Source organism: Schistocerca piceifrons, chromosome X (assembly GCF_021461385.2).
Source record: "Schistocerca piceifrons isolate TAMUIC-IGC-003096 chromosome X, iqSchPice1.1, whole genome shotgun sequence".
Taxonomy (NCBI): Eukaryota; Metazoa; Arthropoda; class Insecta; order Orthoptera; family Acrididae; genus Schistocerca; species Schistocerca piceifrons.
The window spans coordinates 397,061,935-397,078,452 of NC_060149.1; the positions used below are offsets into that span (position 1 = coordinate 397,061,935).

The 16,518-nt window shown below is 37.8% G+C and overlaps 1 protein-coding gene across 1 annotated transcript in view; it reads right to left on the reverse strand.

Moving 5' to 3' along the window:
- LOC124723147 (hemicentin-1-like) overlaps positions 1–16,518 on the reverse strand; it is a 754,903-nt gene that overhangs the window by 516,395 nt on the left and 221,990 nt on the right. Inside the window, exons 11-12 of the mRNA XM_047248337.1 lie at positions 15,098–15,217; positions 3,930–4,099 (exon numbers count right to left, since the gene is read on the reverse strand). Of these exons, the coding sequence (XP_047104293.1) occupies positions 3,930–4,099; positions 15,098–15,217 (290 nt within the window). The remainder of the gene's footprint in view (positions 1–3,929; positions 4,100–15,097; positions 15,218–16,518) is intronic.

Genomic DNA, 16,518 nt, shown 5'->3' on the forward strand with positions numbered 1-16,518 from the left:
GACAGAAAATGTAAGGCCATTTCAGAGTATGTACACATATTAAACTGTATAAGGAACTATTTTCATGACAAAGGTAGGTTGCTGTACAAAAACCAAGAAACAGATTTTAATTTCTATAGACAGGTGTATGGTCTCAACTCCCATGAATTTTCAGACCTCAGAGCTTGTCCAAAATTGACGTCTTCCCATATGGACCCTAAGTCTTTCCAAAGAATGAATCTGAAGCTGGTTTTTTAATTATTCAGCAATTCAGTAGCAAATGCAATTAAAATTTTCCGCAAAACTAATCAAATTAATTTTAGTGGCAGTGAAAACATGGAACTATTCACGAGGGATAGGAATAATGTATCAGATGCACAGAACTCTACAATGCCAAATAATTCACTCTACAAAGGTTCCCCTTTACACAAAATATTAACTGACTTTTATGAAAACATTTTCTGAGAAAACAACACATTTTCCTCAGACATAGTCATGTTAAAGAGTACATTGGAAGTTTATCAGTATTTACGATCCAAAGGTTTTAAGTACATAATGACAGGAAAATTCAACCAAGATCCTCTGGAATATCATTTTGGAATTTTGAGGTCTATAAGTTGAGACGACGATCCATCAACTGTAGATTTTTTGCTATTACATATATTACAGTGTGTGTATGCCCCCATTAAGATGGCTATAAGTGCATCTGGGAACTGTGAATCAAATTCAGAAACATCTCTTACATCATTTGTTAATCAGATGTCTTTATGTGATAAAGAAATTGATGTATGAAACAAATGCATTAACTTATATGCTGAGGACAAAATTAAGGACAAAATGGTGAAAGCAGATAGGGAAAAAGGTCTTCATATTCCGTACATAGATTACATTCCAAAACAATGTTTAGTTCATCACACAGCAGGTTGCATCATCCAAAAGCTTAATAAACAGAAAAGCTGTGTGACGTGGGCTCCAGCCCTTGTGAGTGAAATGCCATCTGACACAACAGCTGCAACCGTCACCGCCATAAAAGACTTCAGCTCAATAAAGGTCTTTCTTATTAGACTTACCCATCTGAAAGCATTTTAAACCTTTGTTTACAGGTTGAAGTAGTTCTTGACAAGAAACTGTCTTTCATCTCAAATCTATGGTCTGATATATTTTATGAGTGTTTAGACACCACTGACAAAATTGTTTTAGGAATAGGTGATTTAGGATGTTGTGTTGAGTGTAATTTTGACCTTGCCAGTAAATTAGTTTTCCATTTCATGAAGTGCTGTTTTTTATTTCAAATGAAAGAAATCAGCAAAGTCATCACACAAGCTTCCCAAAATTACCGACATCTAACAGCTATAAATTACATTGAAGAGTTTATATTATCTTTTATCTCCTATGTTTTAGTCTGTATTACTGATTGGTATGAGCCCCTATAGATTTTTTTTTTTTTTTTCATTTTAAGCTGTATTTTGATCCTCGTCAGTATATTTTATTTGCTTGTGACCCAGTGCTTCATTATTGCCTTAAAGGACGTCAGCATCTTACATTTTCAGTGCAGATGGCACAGTCCACTTATGTTGTTTTAATTTTATAAAATACAGTGTTTTAAAATTGTGTGAGAAATGACTAGCACATATATTGCAACGTTCTTCGCCAGTGCTAAGTGAAGGCTTGCAGAAACTTGACGAGTGCCTACACTTCCTCTTCCAGACGCTGTGCTATAGGTCACAAGGCAACAGAGTGAGGATCCTGTGGAGGCAGAAACCCTCCCCAATTTCCAGCTGCTTATAAAACCAACTCTCCCACAGGTATGCTTGAGCTGTACATTTCAGCTGCTGGAGCAACAGTTGATACCAACTGCACTGGTAGCACTGGACTGTCCAGCTCTGATTAAGATTTGCCACTGGACCCATTGATGGAGATCCCAATACCACTCTCTCCACTACTTCATCAAGCCAGCCACAGACATGGCCATTTTCAGCCCTATGTTCTTATTAAAGGGACGAGTTGTTTTGTACACATGTCCACATCTCCAGATGGCTTGATTATCAATACAGATCCAGTAATGGACACACTCAAGAGCTATACTAATACCGTTGTCCAACAGCACTCCAGGGAGCACACGTACCGTGTGACATAGGCACATCCACTAGTGTATAATTGCCTATAAATATACCAGTTCAAAGCAAGCATAGCATTTCAGTGTGGCATATTGTGACATGACAGACTGGAAAGACATCGAAGGTGGCCCAGGTGCTCCTGGCTGTTTCACCAGCATTCAAGTGTGATGTACACAAGCAGCATTGCAGTATGTGTTGAAAAATATAATCACACATCATGTACACCACAGACTGTAAGTTTTCAGTGCTTAATTGCTAGTTTTGTTTAACTGATTAGATTTTTTCACAGTTTTGCTAGTCTTAGTTAACAATGAATGCATTGTCATTATGTGAAAATTGCTTACATTTTAATTAATACTGCAACTGAACAGTTCATCCAAAATTTTATTATAACATATCATTTTAATCAACTTCTGAATTGCGAGATTGAGTACTGGAGGATGAATGTGTTAGAAAATGTAGAGTCCATACAATTTTCAAGAACTGCTGTCTAATTGAAAGTTATTCAGGCAGAGCCGAGCATACCTAAGTGAGCTTAATACCACTGGTAAATAACAGGTACCCTACATGTTGCACACTAATAACTGTTTACCACAACAGTCCTCAATCTTATTTGTATACAGCTTACCTTTAGGTTGAAGTTTGTCATATATACAGTTTGAACCATACTCAGTATGCAAACTGTTTAGTCAAAATCCATGACATTCAAGACATAATGTTCCACTGTTGTCTCACACAGTGGTCAGCAAAGGATGGCCAGAGCTTACAGTTATAGAGGATTGACAGCACTTGCTAGCCAGAAACTCAGGATTTCGTGGTTTACAAAAACCATACCCAGCCAAGATTGACTGATTTGACTGATTACCATGATGCACTCACCTTTTATCACAACCCAGGATACACGTGTAGCTTATCAAATGCCAGATGCTATGAGTGCAGTGAGGATTACCCCCCCCCCCCCCCCCCCTCTTGTCAATGAAATTGGAAACACAAATGTAATTGGAAGAACATCATCAATTCAAGGGGCATAATGCTATCACATGAATGAGTTTTAATGGGGCATGGTGACAGGTTTCCAGAAAATAAGTTTGTAATGGAACCAACAGATACATAACAGGAAAGACAGGATAGTTTCGTCCATAATGTTGACTCAGACCTGGAGAACTGTACAAAGTGAAGAGTCAGGCTGCAGTACTTACACAATGCAGTGATGTGCTGTGTGTGTTTTTGTTAACCCAAGAAATAGCTGTAGTTCAGAATTATTTATATGCCCATCTACCAACCAATTTCTCAACTATACAGTGCATGGCTATATTTTCTCCTTCCAATGTTTGTAGAACAAGAAAAGTAAGAACAATTAGGCCCTAGAGTTTAACATCCCATCAGCAATGCAGTCATGCGAGAGAGGGTACATAAAACGTCAGGCTGAGGATTTGGGACAAAGTGGGAAAGAAACTGGCCTCTTCCTTTTCTAAGGAACCATTCCAGATTTTGCCTTAAGTGATTTAGGGAAATCACAAAAAGTGTAAATGTGGATGGCCAGGCAGGATTTAGAACAACTGTCTTCTCAAATGTGAGTCCAGCACCTTAATTGCTGTGCTACCTTGCCTGATAATGAAAAGATATACCCTCAACACTTAGCACACTGCTGTGCTGATACAGAATGCTCCTAAGCTGATAAAGACCAAACTCGGACAGAGGGCTGTTTGCTGCCTGATGAGAAAACTTTCTAGCTTAAAGCAACTGAGGAATAAGGAACTAAACAATAGTCATAGTTACTTGAATTATGCTTTAAAAGGTATCTTCTTAATCTAAAACAACAGGAACACTTACAGTTAAAACATCTCCATCTTTCATCCAAAGGAACTCTGCTGTGGAATTGTCATCTGTATTGCAGAGAAGTCTAACTGTTTGTGATCTGGTGAACTCAAATAAACTTGGACTAATGTAAACTTTGATAGGATTTACTATACCAAGGTGTGTTTTTCCATAGCCCATGCCACCTAGAAAAAAATTGAAATATACATGTATATGTAAGCATCAAAGAGAAAGCAGTTAATGTAATTCAAAGTAAACTAAATAGCACAGGTATGTCTTATAAATGCATCAAATGAGTGACCATGCAATAGAACAAGAATGAGCACAGCGAAAGACTTTTACAGTGCCTAACATCCTGCCAAAACAGACCTATACAAATCTCCAATTCCTGTAAAACTATTAAAGGGGGTGGCAAGAATTCATATATACACTGACGTAACTAACTATATGCACTTGGAAAAAAAAAGACAAATTGTATTATTAAACATTCCAATGTTGTACATTTTCAGGCATATTTATTCTTCTTTGCCTACAAAACACTTTTACTGCTCTCTTTCATTACCGGAAAACAATTTTTTCAGTGTTCCCAAAATTTGCATTAGAGTGTGCAGAAACTTAAAAAAATGTAATACAAAGGGTTCCAATGGTATAAATGCTTGTTAGACCTTGGATGGTTACATGACATGGAGGAAAGGACTTACACATCACATGCAAGCAGCTACTCCATACACTAATGAGAACTTTGTTGAGATTTATCACCAACTGACTGAAGAAATTTGTGCTGCAAATTAATGCAGAATAGAAGAAAAAGAAGAAGAAGAAGAAGAGAAAAAAATAATGATGATGATAGGCTCTAGTGTGCTTGACACAGGCATATTTAGCACCATTACTAAAATGCATGGGCAAATGTGGTTGGCTAAGAAAAACTTAAAAATTTTCCAGTAGAGTTCTTAACGCAAATGTTGATATAAACTTTCTGCATCAATGCAATCAGGTAATCTGAATACTGCAAAACAGCCAGTCAGTATTTACATTTCATTGTCTTCCTAAATTTTACACTGATGTTTTGACTGTTTATTATTATATTTAACCTTTTGTATCATCCAAATTTTGGCTTTTAAGCCATTGTCAAATACAACACTAAAACTTGTTAGACCCTTTTTAAGTTATGTGTCATTTAGAAAGTATTGCACAACTATGACTCAACGCGATCAAAACCATTTAGCATTGATGATGATTGACCGCTGTTTGAAACTACACACGTCAAAAAAAGTTTTGCATCACCTTGGTTTGGAGAGTTCCGGAACCTGTACAGAAAATAGGAGTAGAGATCAACATAAACATCATTTCTGCCCTGTTCATTGCTCATGAAAATCACACACTGCATGTTGTACCACCTACAGCTAGACCTTCAGGGGTGGTGGTCCGGATTGCTGTACACACCGGTACCTCTAATACCAAGAAGCATGTTGGTGGAAGACTGGAACTGATTGGCTGTCGCATCCCCTCCATTTAATAGGTGCTGCTCATGCATGGTTCTTTACATCTTTGGGTGGGTTTAGTGACGTCTCTGAACTGTCAAAGGGACTTTGCCTGTGATACAACATCCACAGTAAACGTCTATCTTCAGGAGTTCTGGGAACTGGGGTGATGCAAAACTTTTATTGATGTGTGCAGATTGAAATAAACTTGCTGAATGCGAAAAACTTGGTGTGAGCTATATTAGCTGTAGATGTTCTACCTGTTTCTGTTCATCATGAGGTTGCACTATCATGAAGCTATCTACGCATGCCTCCCGAACTGATCCAAACTTCTGTTTGTCACACTGTCTACATCCATGTACCACAATCTCCTACATTCATCACTGAATGTTTGCAGCTTAATCCTGTATTCCCACATCAGTGAGACTAAGGCGAGGAATTGAGACATATGGGAATTATCACCTAGTGCCAGCCTCTACATGGAATAATTTCACTGATGATTATTGAGAGCCATTCAAAATTATATCCAAATAAACTTACTGAATATTAGTAATTGGTGTCAGCTGTATTATAGGTAGGTGCAGATGTTCTAACTGTTGGTGACGTATGAAAATTTTTGCCAGACCCATGGATGGTCTGAGAGGCATGCACAGATAGGCTAATGGTAAGGTGATTGCTCACGATAAGTGAGAAATCTGGGTCTGAGTGCCAGTCTGGCACAAATTTTCACATATCACCCACAGGCAGAACATCTGAAGTTAATACAGATGATGCCAAGTTATTCACAGTCAGTGAATTTATTTCGGTCTTCCTAAATGCTCTGTGGTTGTTTGCAGTGATTAGTGCTTTTGATCACTTTGTAATTTCAATTTCTGTGACTTTTTTTTAATAGTACCAACTTCAGCACTATCTGAGAGACTCCAGGGCTATTTTTTTTATTTCTCTTGACTACATTTTGTCTCTATCATAATTTTAGTGATGTAAATTTTGCTGCCTGCATCATCACAAGCTGCAGTTTGATTACTTGCTATTGTTTGCTTTTATTTTATTAGTTAGTATAATTGCTTTGGTTAACACATGTTTTTCCTAAATTTATATAATTTTACGTAGTTGGAAATTTACACGTTAAGATAAAAAAATGTTGCACAACAAAGGAGTTATCCGAATGGGACAGAAATTTGTAGATATGATGTATATGTACAAACAAACAAATGATTACAATCTCAAAAAAATTGGATGATTTATTCAAGAGAAATAGCTTCACAAATTGAGCAAATCGATAATGTGCTGGTTGACCTCTGGCCATTATGCAAACAGTTATTTGGCTTGGCAATGATTGGTAGAGTTGTAGATGTCGTCATGATGGATATCATGCAAAATTCTATCCAATTGGCATGTTATATCATCAAGGTCCTAAGCTGGTTGGAGGGCTCTGCACATAATGTTCTCAATTGAGGAGGGATTTGGTGACCTTGCTGGGCAAGGTAGGGTTTGACAAGCACAAAAACAAGTATTAGAAACTCCTGCCATGTTTAGGCAGGTATTATCTTGCTGAAATATAAGCCTAGGATGGTTTGCCATGAAGAGCAACAAAATGGGCTGTAGAATACTGTTGGAGTACTACTGTTCTGTGAGAGTACCACGGATGACAACCAAATGGGTTCTGCTGTAAAATGAAATGGCACCCCAGACCATCTCTCCTTGTTGTTGGTTGCTATTTGGTTTGAGTTCATAATATGTTATACAATTTTTTTGCAAATGCAATGACTGATACTGATGGCAGTTTTTTGGATTAGCTATGCTGGCTTTTTGTACATGGGTATGACATGTGCCATTTTCAATTTATTGATTTCATTACAAATCACAAGGAAATGTTCCTTGTTTGAGGGAACTTTAGTAAATTATAAATGAGAGCGGCACTAATTCAGTTGCAAATACTGCATAGAATCTGCCAAGGATTTCATCGAGCCTAGGATATTTGCTGAGTTCTAGTGATTGCAAATCTCTTTCAGCACTAGAAGAACTACTCATTTTGTCACACATCTTTGTAGCACGGGAAAATTCTTTGGGTGTGCTGGAACGTAATGCCTCAGGATTTTTGATGTGAAAACTCTTAATGATTTTTATTTATTTATTTATTTATTTATTCCATGTGATCTGATGGTACACAGTGTGTTGCAGACGTCGGAAAATATCAGTTAACATTGTTAACATATATTAACATAGGCCTATAGTATCCTAATGTATTATATTGCTCAATGTTTTCAATTTAACACAAATAACAAGATTACTGTTCGAAGTATTCATTTAGAGAGTAAAAACAGTGACATAACAAATATGACTTCACGGCTTTGCTAAATTTTATGTTGTCTTCGATGGACTTAATACTAGTGGGAGGATTGTTGAACAGTTGGAGGCCCAAGTGGAAAGCTCCCTTTTTACACAGTTGAGTGTTTGTACATATAACATGCAGATTTGCGTTTTTCCTGGTGTTGTGTTCATGTATTTCATTATTTTTTATGACTCTGGGGTCAGTTGGCACTATGTGGTTTCTGAAAAACATTGGAGTCTCGAGAATGTAGAGGCAATAAAACAAATACTATTCTTTATTGATTTCGCAATATAGTCACCCTGGCAACTAACATATTTCTCACAATGAGATACCAATTCATTGATACTGTCACTTTGTTGAGAGAGACACAACCTCACCTCTGCTTGCACCACTTCATCAATATCAAAGAGAAGTTTTCGAAGGCACTCTTTACGTATTGGAAACAAATGAAAAATGGATGGGGCAAAATCAGGAGTGTATGGAGGATGATCAATGACAGTGAACTCAAGGTGACAGATTGTTGCAGATGTCACATCACCCATGTGTGTGGAGGATGATCAATGGCAGTGAACTCAAGGCGACAGATTGTTGCAGATCTCACATCACTCATATGACGTCTAGCACTGTCATGCTGAAGGAGAGGGTGCTCCATGTGTTGATGAACTCTTTGGATTCATAACTCAATTACAGTACTCTGTTTCTCATGCTCTGACATATTTATGTTATACACCAGCATGACACATGCTACAATTTGGAGCCCTCTAGTGGCAGAGAACTGCAAATGTATATACATGAAGGATAAAGGTGTAGAATGTTAATAAGGTTTGTTTTATTTAAAATGGTTTAAGAGCTTTCACATAAAAAACTGAAGGCATTAGCTTTCAGCAAGCTTCACCAATAGTTTTATTTTGTGGAGTACAATTTGAAGAAAGAGATCTCAAAATTTGGTTTCTCTGTTTTGGTATTATCAATTCCAGTGTCTGTCCTGGCAATATGTGTCCAGCCACTGTCTCAGAAAAGAGATCACCTACTCATCAGTTTTACAGAACATGTAGACCTTCTACCTTCTCATGGCCTTTATATCCCATATCTTCATGGGATCAGCAAGGTACTTATTGGATTCGTACAGGGTGGCCAGATACCCTTCCTGTCACCATAAACCCGGTCCCCTTCCCACCTCCCCCCCCCCCCCCCCCCCCACCCCTCCACCCCTACCCCGATGAAGTCTGTGTACCCCATGTGTCTACATCTAGTGTTATCCCAGGTAAAGGTGTGGGAATATTTTCTAGATGTTTGAGTTGTGTAATTAAGGTAGGATGTATCAGCCCAGTATTCATCTAGTTGGATATGGGAAACAGCCTGAAAAGCATATCCAAGCTGGCTGGCATACTGGCCCTCATCATTAATCCACCAGGTGTATTCAATCCAGAGCCAGTGCACCTCTCCAAAATACCAGAAGTGATTTACTAAAACATGTGGTGGGTCTTACAGAACATACAGACATTTCCAGAACTAACTTTTCACACTGCAGTGGAGTGTGCACTTATATATAACTTCTTGGCAAATTAAAACTGTGCTCTGGACTGGTTCGATGACTCCCTGTCTTGAACACAGTTTTAATCTGCTGGGAAGTTTCATGTAGACATTTCTTATTATTTTTGCAAATTAAAGTTCCATTTCCAGCTAATTTCTCTGCTAGAATCTTTTAAGAAAGTTACACTGGAATTTCAATAAACCATTAACTTTTTCTACTTGTCAGATGAATAATAGCTTAAAGGCAGATTCAGGTTTCTTATAATTGGCAGAAACCTTCTAACACAAGATGTTGACAGTGTTACAACAATCATAAGAGATGTATACTTCAGCAACAACTCAAAAGTAACCAAACAATAATGGGTCTTTTGGACCATTTATATACAATATGTTACATCTGTTTATGTTGACAGTCAACCGACAAAGGCCTTTGAATATGTCTGCTTGTGTCTGTATATGTGTGGATGGATATGTGTGTGTGTGCGAGTGTATACCCATCCTTTTTTTCCCCCTAAGGTGAGTCTTTCTGCTCCCGGGATTGGAATGACTCGTTACCCTCTCCCTTAAAACCCACATCCTTTTGTCTTTCCCTCTCCTTCTCTCTTTCCTGATGAAGCAACTGTTGGTTGCGAAAGCTTGAATTTTGTGGGTATGTTTGTGTTTGTTTGTGTGTCTATCGACCTGCCAGCGCTTTCTTTTGGTAAGTCACATCATCTTTGTTACAAAAAGGTATGCCCAAACTTTCAGGAAACATTCCTCACACACAAAGCAGGAAAATATGTTATGTGGACATGTGTCCGGAAACACTTACTTTCCATGTTAGAGCTCATTTTATTACTTTGCTTCAAATCACATTAATCATGGAATGGAAACACACAGCAACAGAACGTACCAGCGTGACTTCAAACACTTTGTTACAGGAAATGTTCAAAATGTCCTCTGTTAGTGAGGATACATGCATCCACCCTCCATTGCATGGAATCTCTGATGCGCTGATGCAGCCCTGGAGAATGGTGTATTGTATCACAGCCGTCTACAATACGAGCACGAAGAGTACCAGGGTTGTGTAGACAAGAGCTTTCAAATGCCCCCATAAATGAAAGTCAAGAGGGTTGAGGTCAGGAGAGCGTGGAGGCCATGGAATTGGTCTGCCTCTACCAATCCATCGGTCACCAAATCTGTTGTTGAGAAGCGTACAAACACTTCGACTGAAATGTGCAGGAGCTCCATCGTGCATGAACCACATGTTGTGTCGTACTTGTAAAGGCACATGTGCTAGCAGCACAGGTAGAGTATCCCGTATGAAATCATGATAACGTGCTCCATTGAGTGTAGGTGGAAGAACATGGGGCCCAATCAAGACATCACCGACAATGCCTGCCCAAACGTTCACAGAAAATCTGTGTTGATGACGTGATTGCACAATTGCGTGCAGATTCTCATCAGCCCACACATGTTGATTGTGAAAATTTACAATTTGATCACATTGGAATGAAGCCTCATCCGTAAAGAGAACATTTGCACTGAAATGAGGATTGACACATTGTTGGATGAACCATTTGCAGAAGTGTACCCGTGGAGGCCAATCAGCTGCTGATAGTGCCTGCACATGCTGTACATGGTACAGAAACAACTGGTTCTCCCGTAGCAATCTCCATACAGTGACGTGGTCAACGTTACCTTGTACAGCAGCAACTTCTCTGACGCTGACATCAGGGTTATCGTCAACTGCACAAAGAATTGCCTCAGCTATTGCAGGTGTCCTCATCGTTCTAAGCGTTCCCCAGTCGAGAGTCATAGGCTGGAATGTTCCGTGCTCCCTAAGACACCGATCAATTGCTTCGAACGTCTTCCTGTTGGGACACCTTCGTTCTGGAAATCTGTCTCGATACAATCGTCCCGCGCCACGGCTATTGCCCCGTGCTAATCCATACCTCAAACGGGCATTTGCCAACTCCGCATTTGTAAACATTGCACTGACTGCAAAACCACGTTCGTGATGAACACTAACATGTTGATGCTACGTACTGATGTGCTTGATGCTAGTACTGTAGAGCAATGAGTCACATGTCAACACAAGCACCGAAGTCAACATTACCTTCCTTCAATTGGGCCAACTGGCGGTGAATCGAGGAAGCACAGTACATACTGACGAAACTAAAATGAGCTCTAACATGGAAATTAAGTGTTTCCGGACACATGTCCACATAACACCTTTTCTTTATTTGTGTGAGAGGAATGTTTCCTGAAAGTTTGGCCGTACCTTTTTGTAACACCCTGTATGAAAGCTCGATGTAACATCGACTGGAAATAAATCTGTGAGAGTTCAAGTATAAGTCAAAATTTTTTTATCTATATCCATACTTGTGGTCATATTTATCATTACAATAATATTTTCTGATCTGTTAAAACAAATAAGACATGCTAAGTTGGATCTTACACAAGTAGTTTGAAACATACATATGACATATATTACAGTGTATACAATACCTATCATAGTTGCAGACACACCCATCACTTTTACATGCAGTGCACAGGCTCCATAAGCCAACAACACACATAAATTGGAAGGTGCCATTCTCTATAAAGTATTTGTGTTAAAACAAACCAGTATACAAAGTTCAAACTACATTGAAGAGCCGAAGAAACTGGTACCCCCCGCCTAATATTGTGTAGGACACTCTAAAGCACAAAGACGTGCTGCAACATGATGTGGCATGGACTCGACTAATGTCTGAAGTAGTGCTAGAGGGAACTGACACCATGAATCCTGCAGGGCAGTCCATAAATCCATAAGAGTGAGAGGGGGTGAAGATCTCTTCTGAACAGCACGTTGTAAGGCATCCCAGATATGCTCAATATTGTTCATGTCTGGGGAGTCTGGTGGTCAGCAGAAGTGTTTAAACTCAGAAGAGTGTTCCTGGAGCCACTCTGTAGCAATTCTGGATGTGTGGGTTCTCACATTGTCCTGTGGGAATTGCCCAAGTCTGTCAGAATGCACAATGGACATGAATGGATGCAGGTGATCAGACAGAATGCTTACGTACGTGTCACCTGTCAGAGTCATATCTAGATATATCAGCAGTCACATATCAGTCCCATGGCACTTGCCCCACACCATTACAGTGCCTCCACCAGCTTGATCAGTCCCCAGCAGACATGCAGGGTGCTGGATTCATGAGCTTGTCTCCATAACTGTGTATGTCCATCTGCTCAATACAATTTGAAATGAGACTCATCTGACCAGGCAACATGTTTCCAGTCATCAGCAGTCCAATGTCAGTGTTAACAGGCCCAGGCAATGTGTAAAGCTTTGTGTTGTGTAGTCATTAAGGGTACACAGTGGGCCTTCGGCTCTGAAAGCCCATATCAATGATGTTTCATTGAATGGTGACACTTTTGGTGCCCCAGCATTGAAATCTGCAACAATTTGCAGAAGGGTTGTACTTCTGTCATGTAGAATGATTTTCTTCAATTGTTGTTGCTCCCGTTCTTGCAGGATCTTTTTCTGTCTGCAGTGATGTCGGAGATCTGATGTTATACTGTATTTCTGATAGTTACAGTACACTCCTGAAATGGTCATATGGGAAAATCCCCATTTCATTGCTAACTCAGAGATGCTCTGTCCCATCGCTCATGCACTGACTATAACGTCACATTCAAACTCACTTATATCTTGATAACCTGCCATTGTAGTAGCAGTAACCGAACTAGAAACTGTGCCAGACACTTGCTGTCTTATGTAGGCATTGCTAACAGCAGTGCCGTATTCTGCCTGTTTATATATCTCTGTATTTGAATACCCATGCCTAGACCAGTTTCTTTGGTGCTTCAGAGTAGAATACAACAGAATCCCGCAGTTCACATTCTGAACACATTTTCTTCAGTGTTGCAACTTTCTTGTACTTCTTTCTGTGAGTATTCCAACACAGGTCATCATTTCTTGTGGATTAAGCACAGATACATCATGCAATCAGCTCTGCTGCACATATTTATCATATGAGTCTTTCACACTACCTATATAACATCAGGTTTATCATGTATTTATTTGTTTTAACAGATCTAAAGATGTTCAGAATAAAAATGAATTTGGTTATTATTGTAAATAATGAATGCAACAACATACTTAATAAAGAATAAAATCAATGACCTTTAATCATTAAAGAGCCACAGGAAATTATTTATCTCAATTTGTTTCATATTGAAATCATTCACTATCACATACCGGCACATTCTAGATTAAAGACTACATGGGTAATAACATTATGAATAGCATTATACTGCACTTAAAGCAAATCCATGAATTTTTATGTTCTCTCCAGCTTTCACATGATCTTCTGCAATTTCTTGGACCAGTTCTACAGTCACTCAAGCCACTATCATCTATACTGTCTGCAAGTCAGAAGAGGTATATGCGTAACACAGGTATGTAAGATCGTGATGTCTCTCTGCAGACTAATGAATTACAAATTGTGAGGAGTACTTCTTGCTCAAAGAAAATGTTGCTGAACATAAGCCTCTTGTAGCAGATGTTAGTTAAATTCTTCAAGTGTTTTTACATCAGGAACAGTATGTTCCACAGTTATATTAATCTGATCCAGAAGGTTTGGCATCATCGATCATAAATTTTTAATCTGTTTACTGCCGATCGATTCAACTACAGAGCAGCTATCTTCAGCAGATTATATCCATGTCAGGATGACTTATTGTAAATATAATAACACACGGTACCACTTGACATAACAGATAATGAATATCAGCTCAACTGATGTTTAACTGGTAACATAATGTTAAGTGGTACCATGTGATATTATATTTTTCATAAGTTATTATGACTTCGACATAATGCACTGAAGATAGCTACTCAGTAGCTGAAATCAGTCTTCAGTAAACACATTAAAAATCTATGACTGACACTGCTTTCCTCCTATTGTACATGTTGATTAGCTACAATGGTTTATTTTTTGTTAGTTACATACACACAACTGTGTTGAATAAAGAGTTAAAATTTCTCAAAAATTTGTTAGTGCATGCACAGATACATATGATGGCAGCTGCAAAACAAATTACACCTTAGTGCTTGCTGGAATTCTACCTAATTACACAAAGTTACTTATTTTCCTTTCAAAGTTTCTCAGATATTATCTTAGGAAGTGCGTACAAATAGAGTTTTGCGCACATGTGTGTGTGTGTGTGTGTGTGTGTGTGTGTGTGTTGTGTGTGTGTGTGTGTGTGTGTGTGTGTGTGTGTGTGTGTGTGTGTGTTTGAACTGTACTGTACTGATACGATGAAAATAATTTACAATCTTACACTCAAATGAAATCATAAGGAAGATAAAAAATTGCACAAGCAAATTATGGGAATACAGTCATCCCACTCTCTCATTCCAAGGCAAATAACCATCTTATCTCAATGTATGTTATGCAGTTCATCAGTCACTGTTCCTACATTAAGAAGATGGCATGTATACAGAATTTATCACTTATGATTTTTTTCTCTTTATCGATTGATATTGGCAGGTAAGATGTATTAATTACAAGCAGTTCTTTGGCTCAGCACTTCTACAGCTCCTAATACAAATAACAATATTTCATCCTCAATTTTCCAATAATTTATACCGACTTAGAGAAAAATACTGGATACAAAATTACAATAAACTCTGACACAGTATGTAAAAGATTATACTAATGTGAGACTACATGTAATGCATTAAGCCTGCACTTTTGAATTAAGACATGTATTTAGGTACCAAATTAGCCACTGCTAAATTAACATCATATTCGTATATAAAGAAACTATTACAAACAGTACCTTTGAATAAAATATAAACATCATACCTTTGTTTTCTGCAACACAAAAATATGAGCCTCTGTCACCTTCCTTTACTTGTTTTATAAGAAGACTCCCATTGGACAGTGTGTGAACTCTTTCATTTTCTTCAATTTGATGAATTTTACCTAAAAGAAAGTTACTTCAAATTAGCTTTCTTTCATTTTCATTAACCTATTCCTGAGGAACACTGACTGATACCATAATTCAGATGCAATGATTAAAAAAATAATGGACTTAATATCAGTTCCTCTCTGTACACTTATAAACTGGATGTTTGTTAGTGGTATTTTTCCAGAATGTCTAAAAAAACAGACTGTAGTCTTTCAATTACACAGAACAGTGATAAATCGCACACAATTATTGTCCAGCTTTTCTGGTACCTAATTTCTAAAAAATAATTGAATATTATATATAAAAGCAAATTTGGATTCATTTCTCACAAACAAAATACTGATTAAGCCTTAGCATGGTTTCAGATCTAAGTTATGAACAGTTAAAACTGTTGAAAATGCTGTTTCTGTGTAAGCTCTCTATTCTTTTATTGTGTGAAATTTAGTAACTTAACAATGTCTAGTCACATATTTAATTATCTATCAAGTGGAGAAATCTTTTTCATGTCTTATATATATATGAATTTGTATATGCAAGTAACTAAATAATGTTCAGCTCAATCTAACAATGTTTAATTCCATATTTAACTATAACCATGTGGAGTGATCTTTTCACTCAACTGTCGTGTAAACTCTTAGGAAGATGCTTTACCGGTTGTACGTCTGAGTAGTAAGGACCTTTTTTAAGCAGCTTTCAGTCTGTGTGGTATCCATTTCAGCTGACCTTTGATTTCTTGGGTCATATGAGTGAACAATTGAATTTTTCTAGTAATTAATTGCTTTTGATTAATGAAATTATATTTGTATATACATACATGGATGAAAATGTCAAGATTTTTATATTATGGAAGCCTGTTCTGCATGAGACCGTTTGTTTTTGACTCAAGATAGTTCTAATGGCTTTTTTTTTTTTTTTTTTTTTTTTTTTTGCACTACAAATATTGTTTTTGTAATATTACTACTGGAGTTTCCTTAAACAGTAATTCCATATTGTAAGCATGGTTCAAATAAAGCATGGTACATTGTACATAGAAGTTGGCTGTTAGCATACTGTGCAAGCTGTTTCACAACAGATAGTGTGGTGCTTAATTTACAGCACACTTGTCTTTTGCTGTCTTCATTGGAGCTTATTGTCAACTGCAATTAGCAAAAATTTTGTAGAGGTAACATCCTCCAGTCTAGTTTCATTTATGATTATATCTACTTGACCCTCCACTTCTCTATTCAAACACAGTGTACATCTTTCTCTCTCTTCCAGATACATAGCAGATACAGAGTTTCTTTTGTCTGCTACATCTATAACATATTTTGTCAGG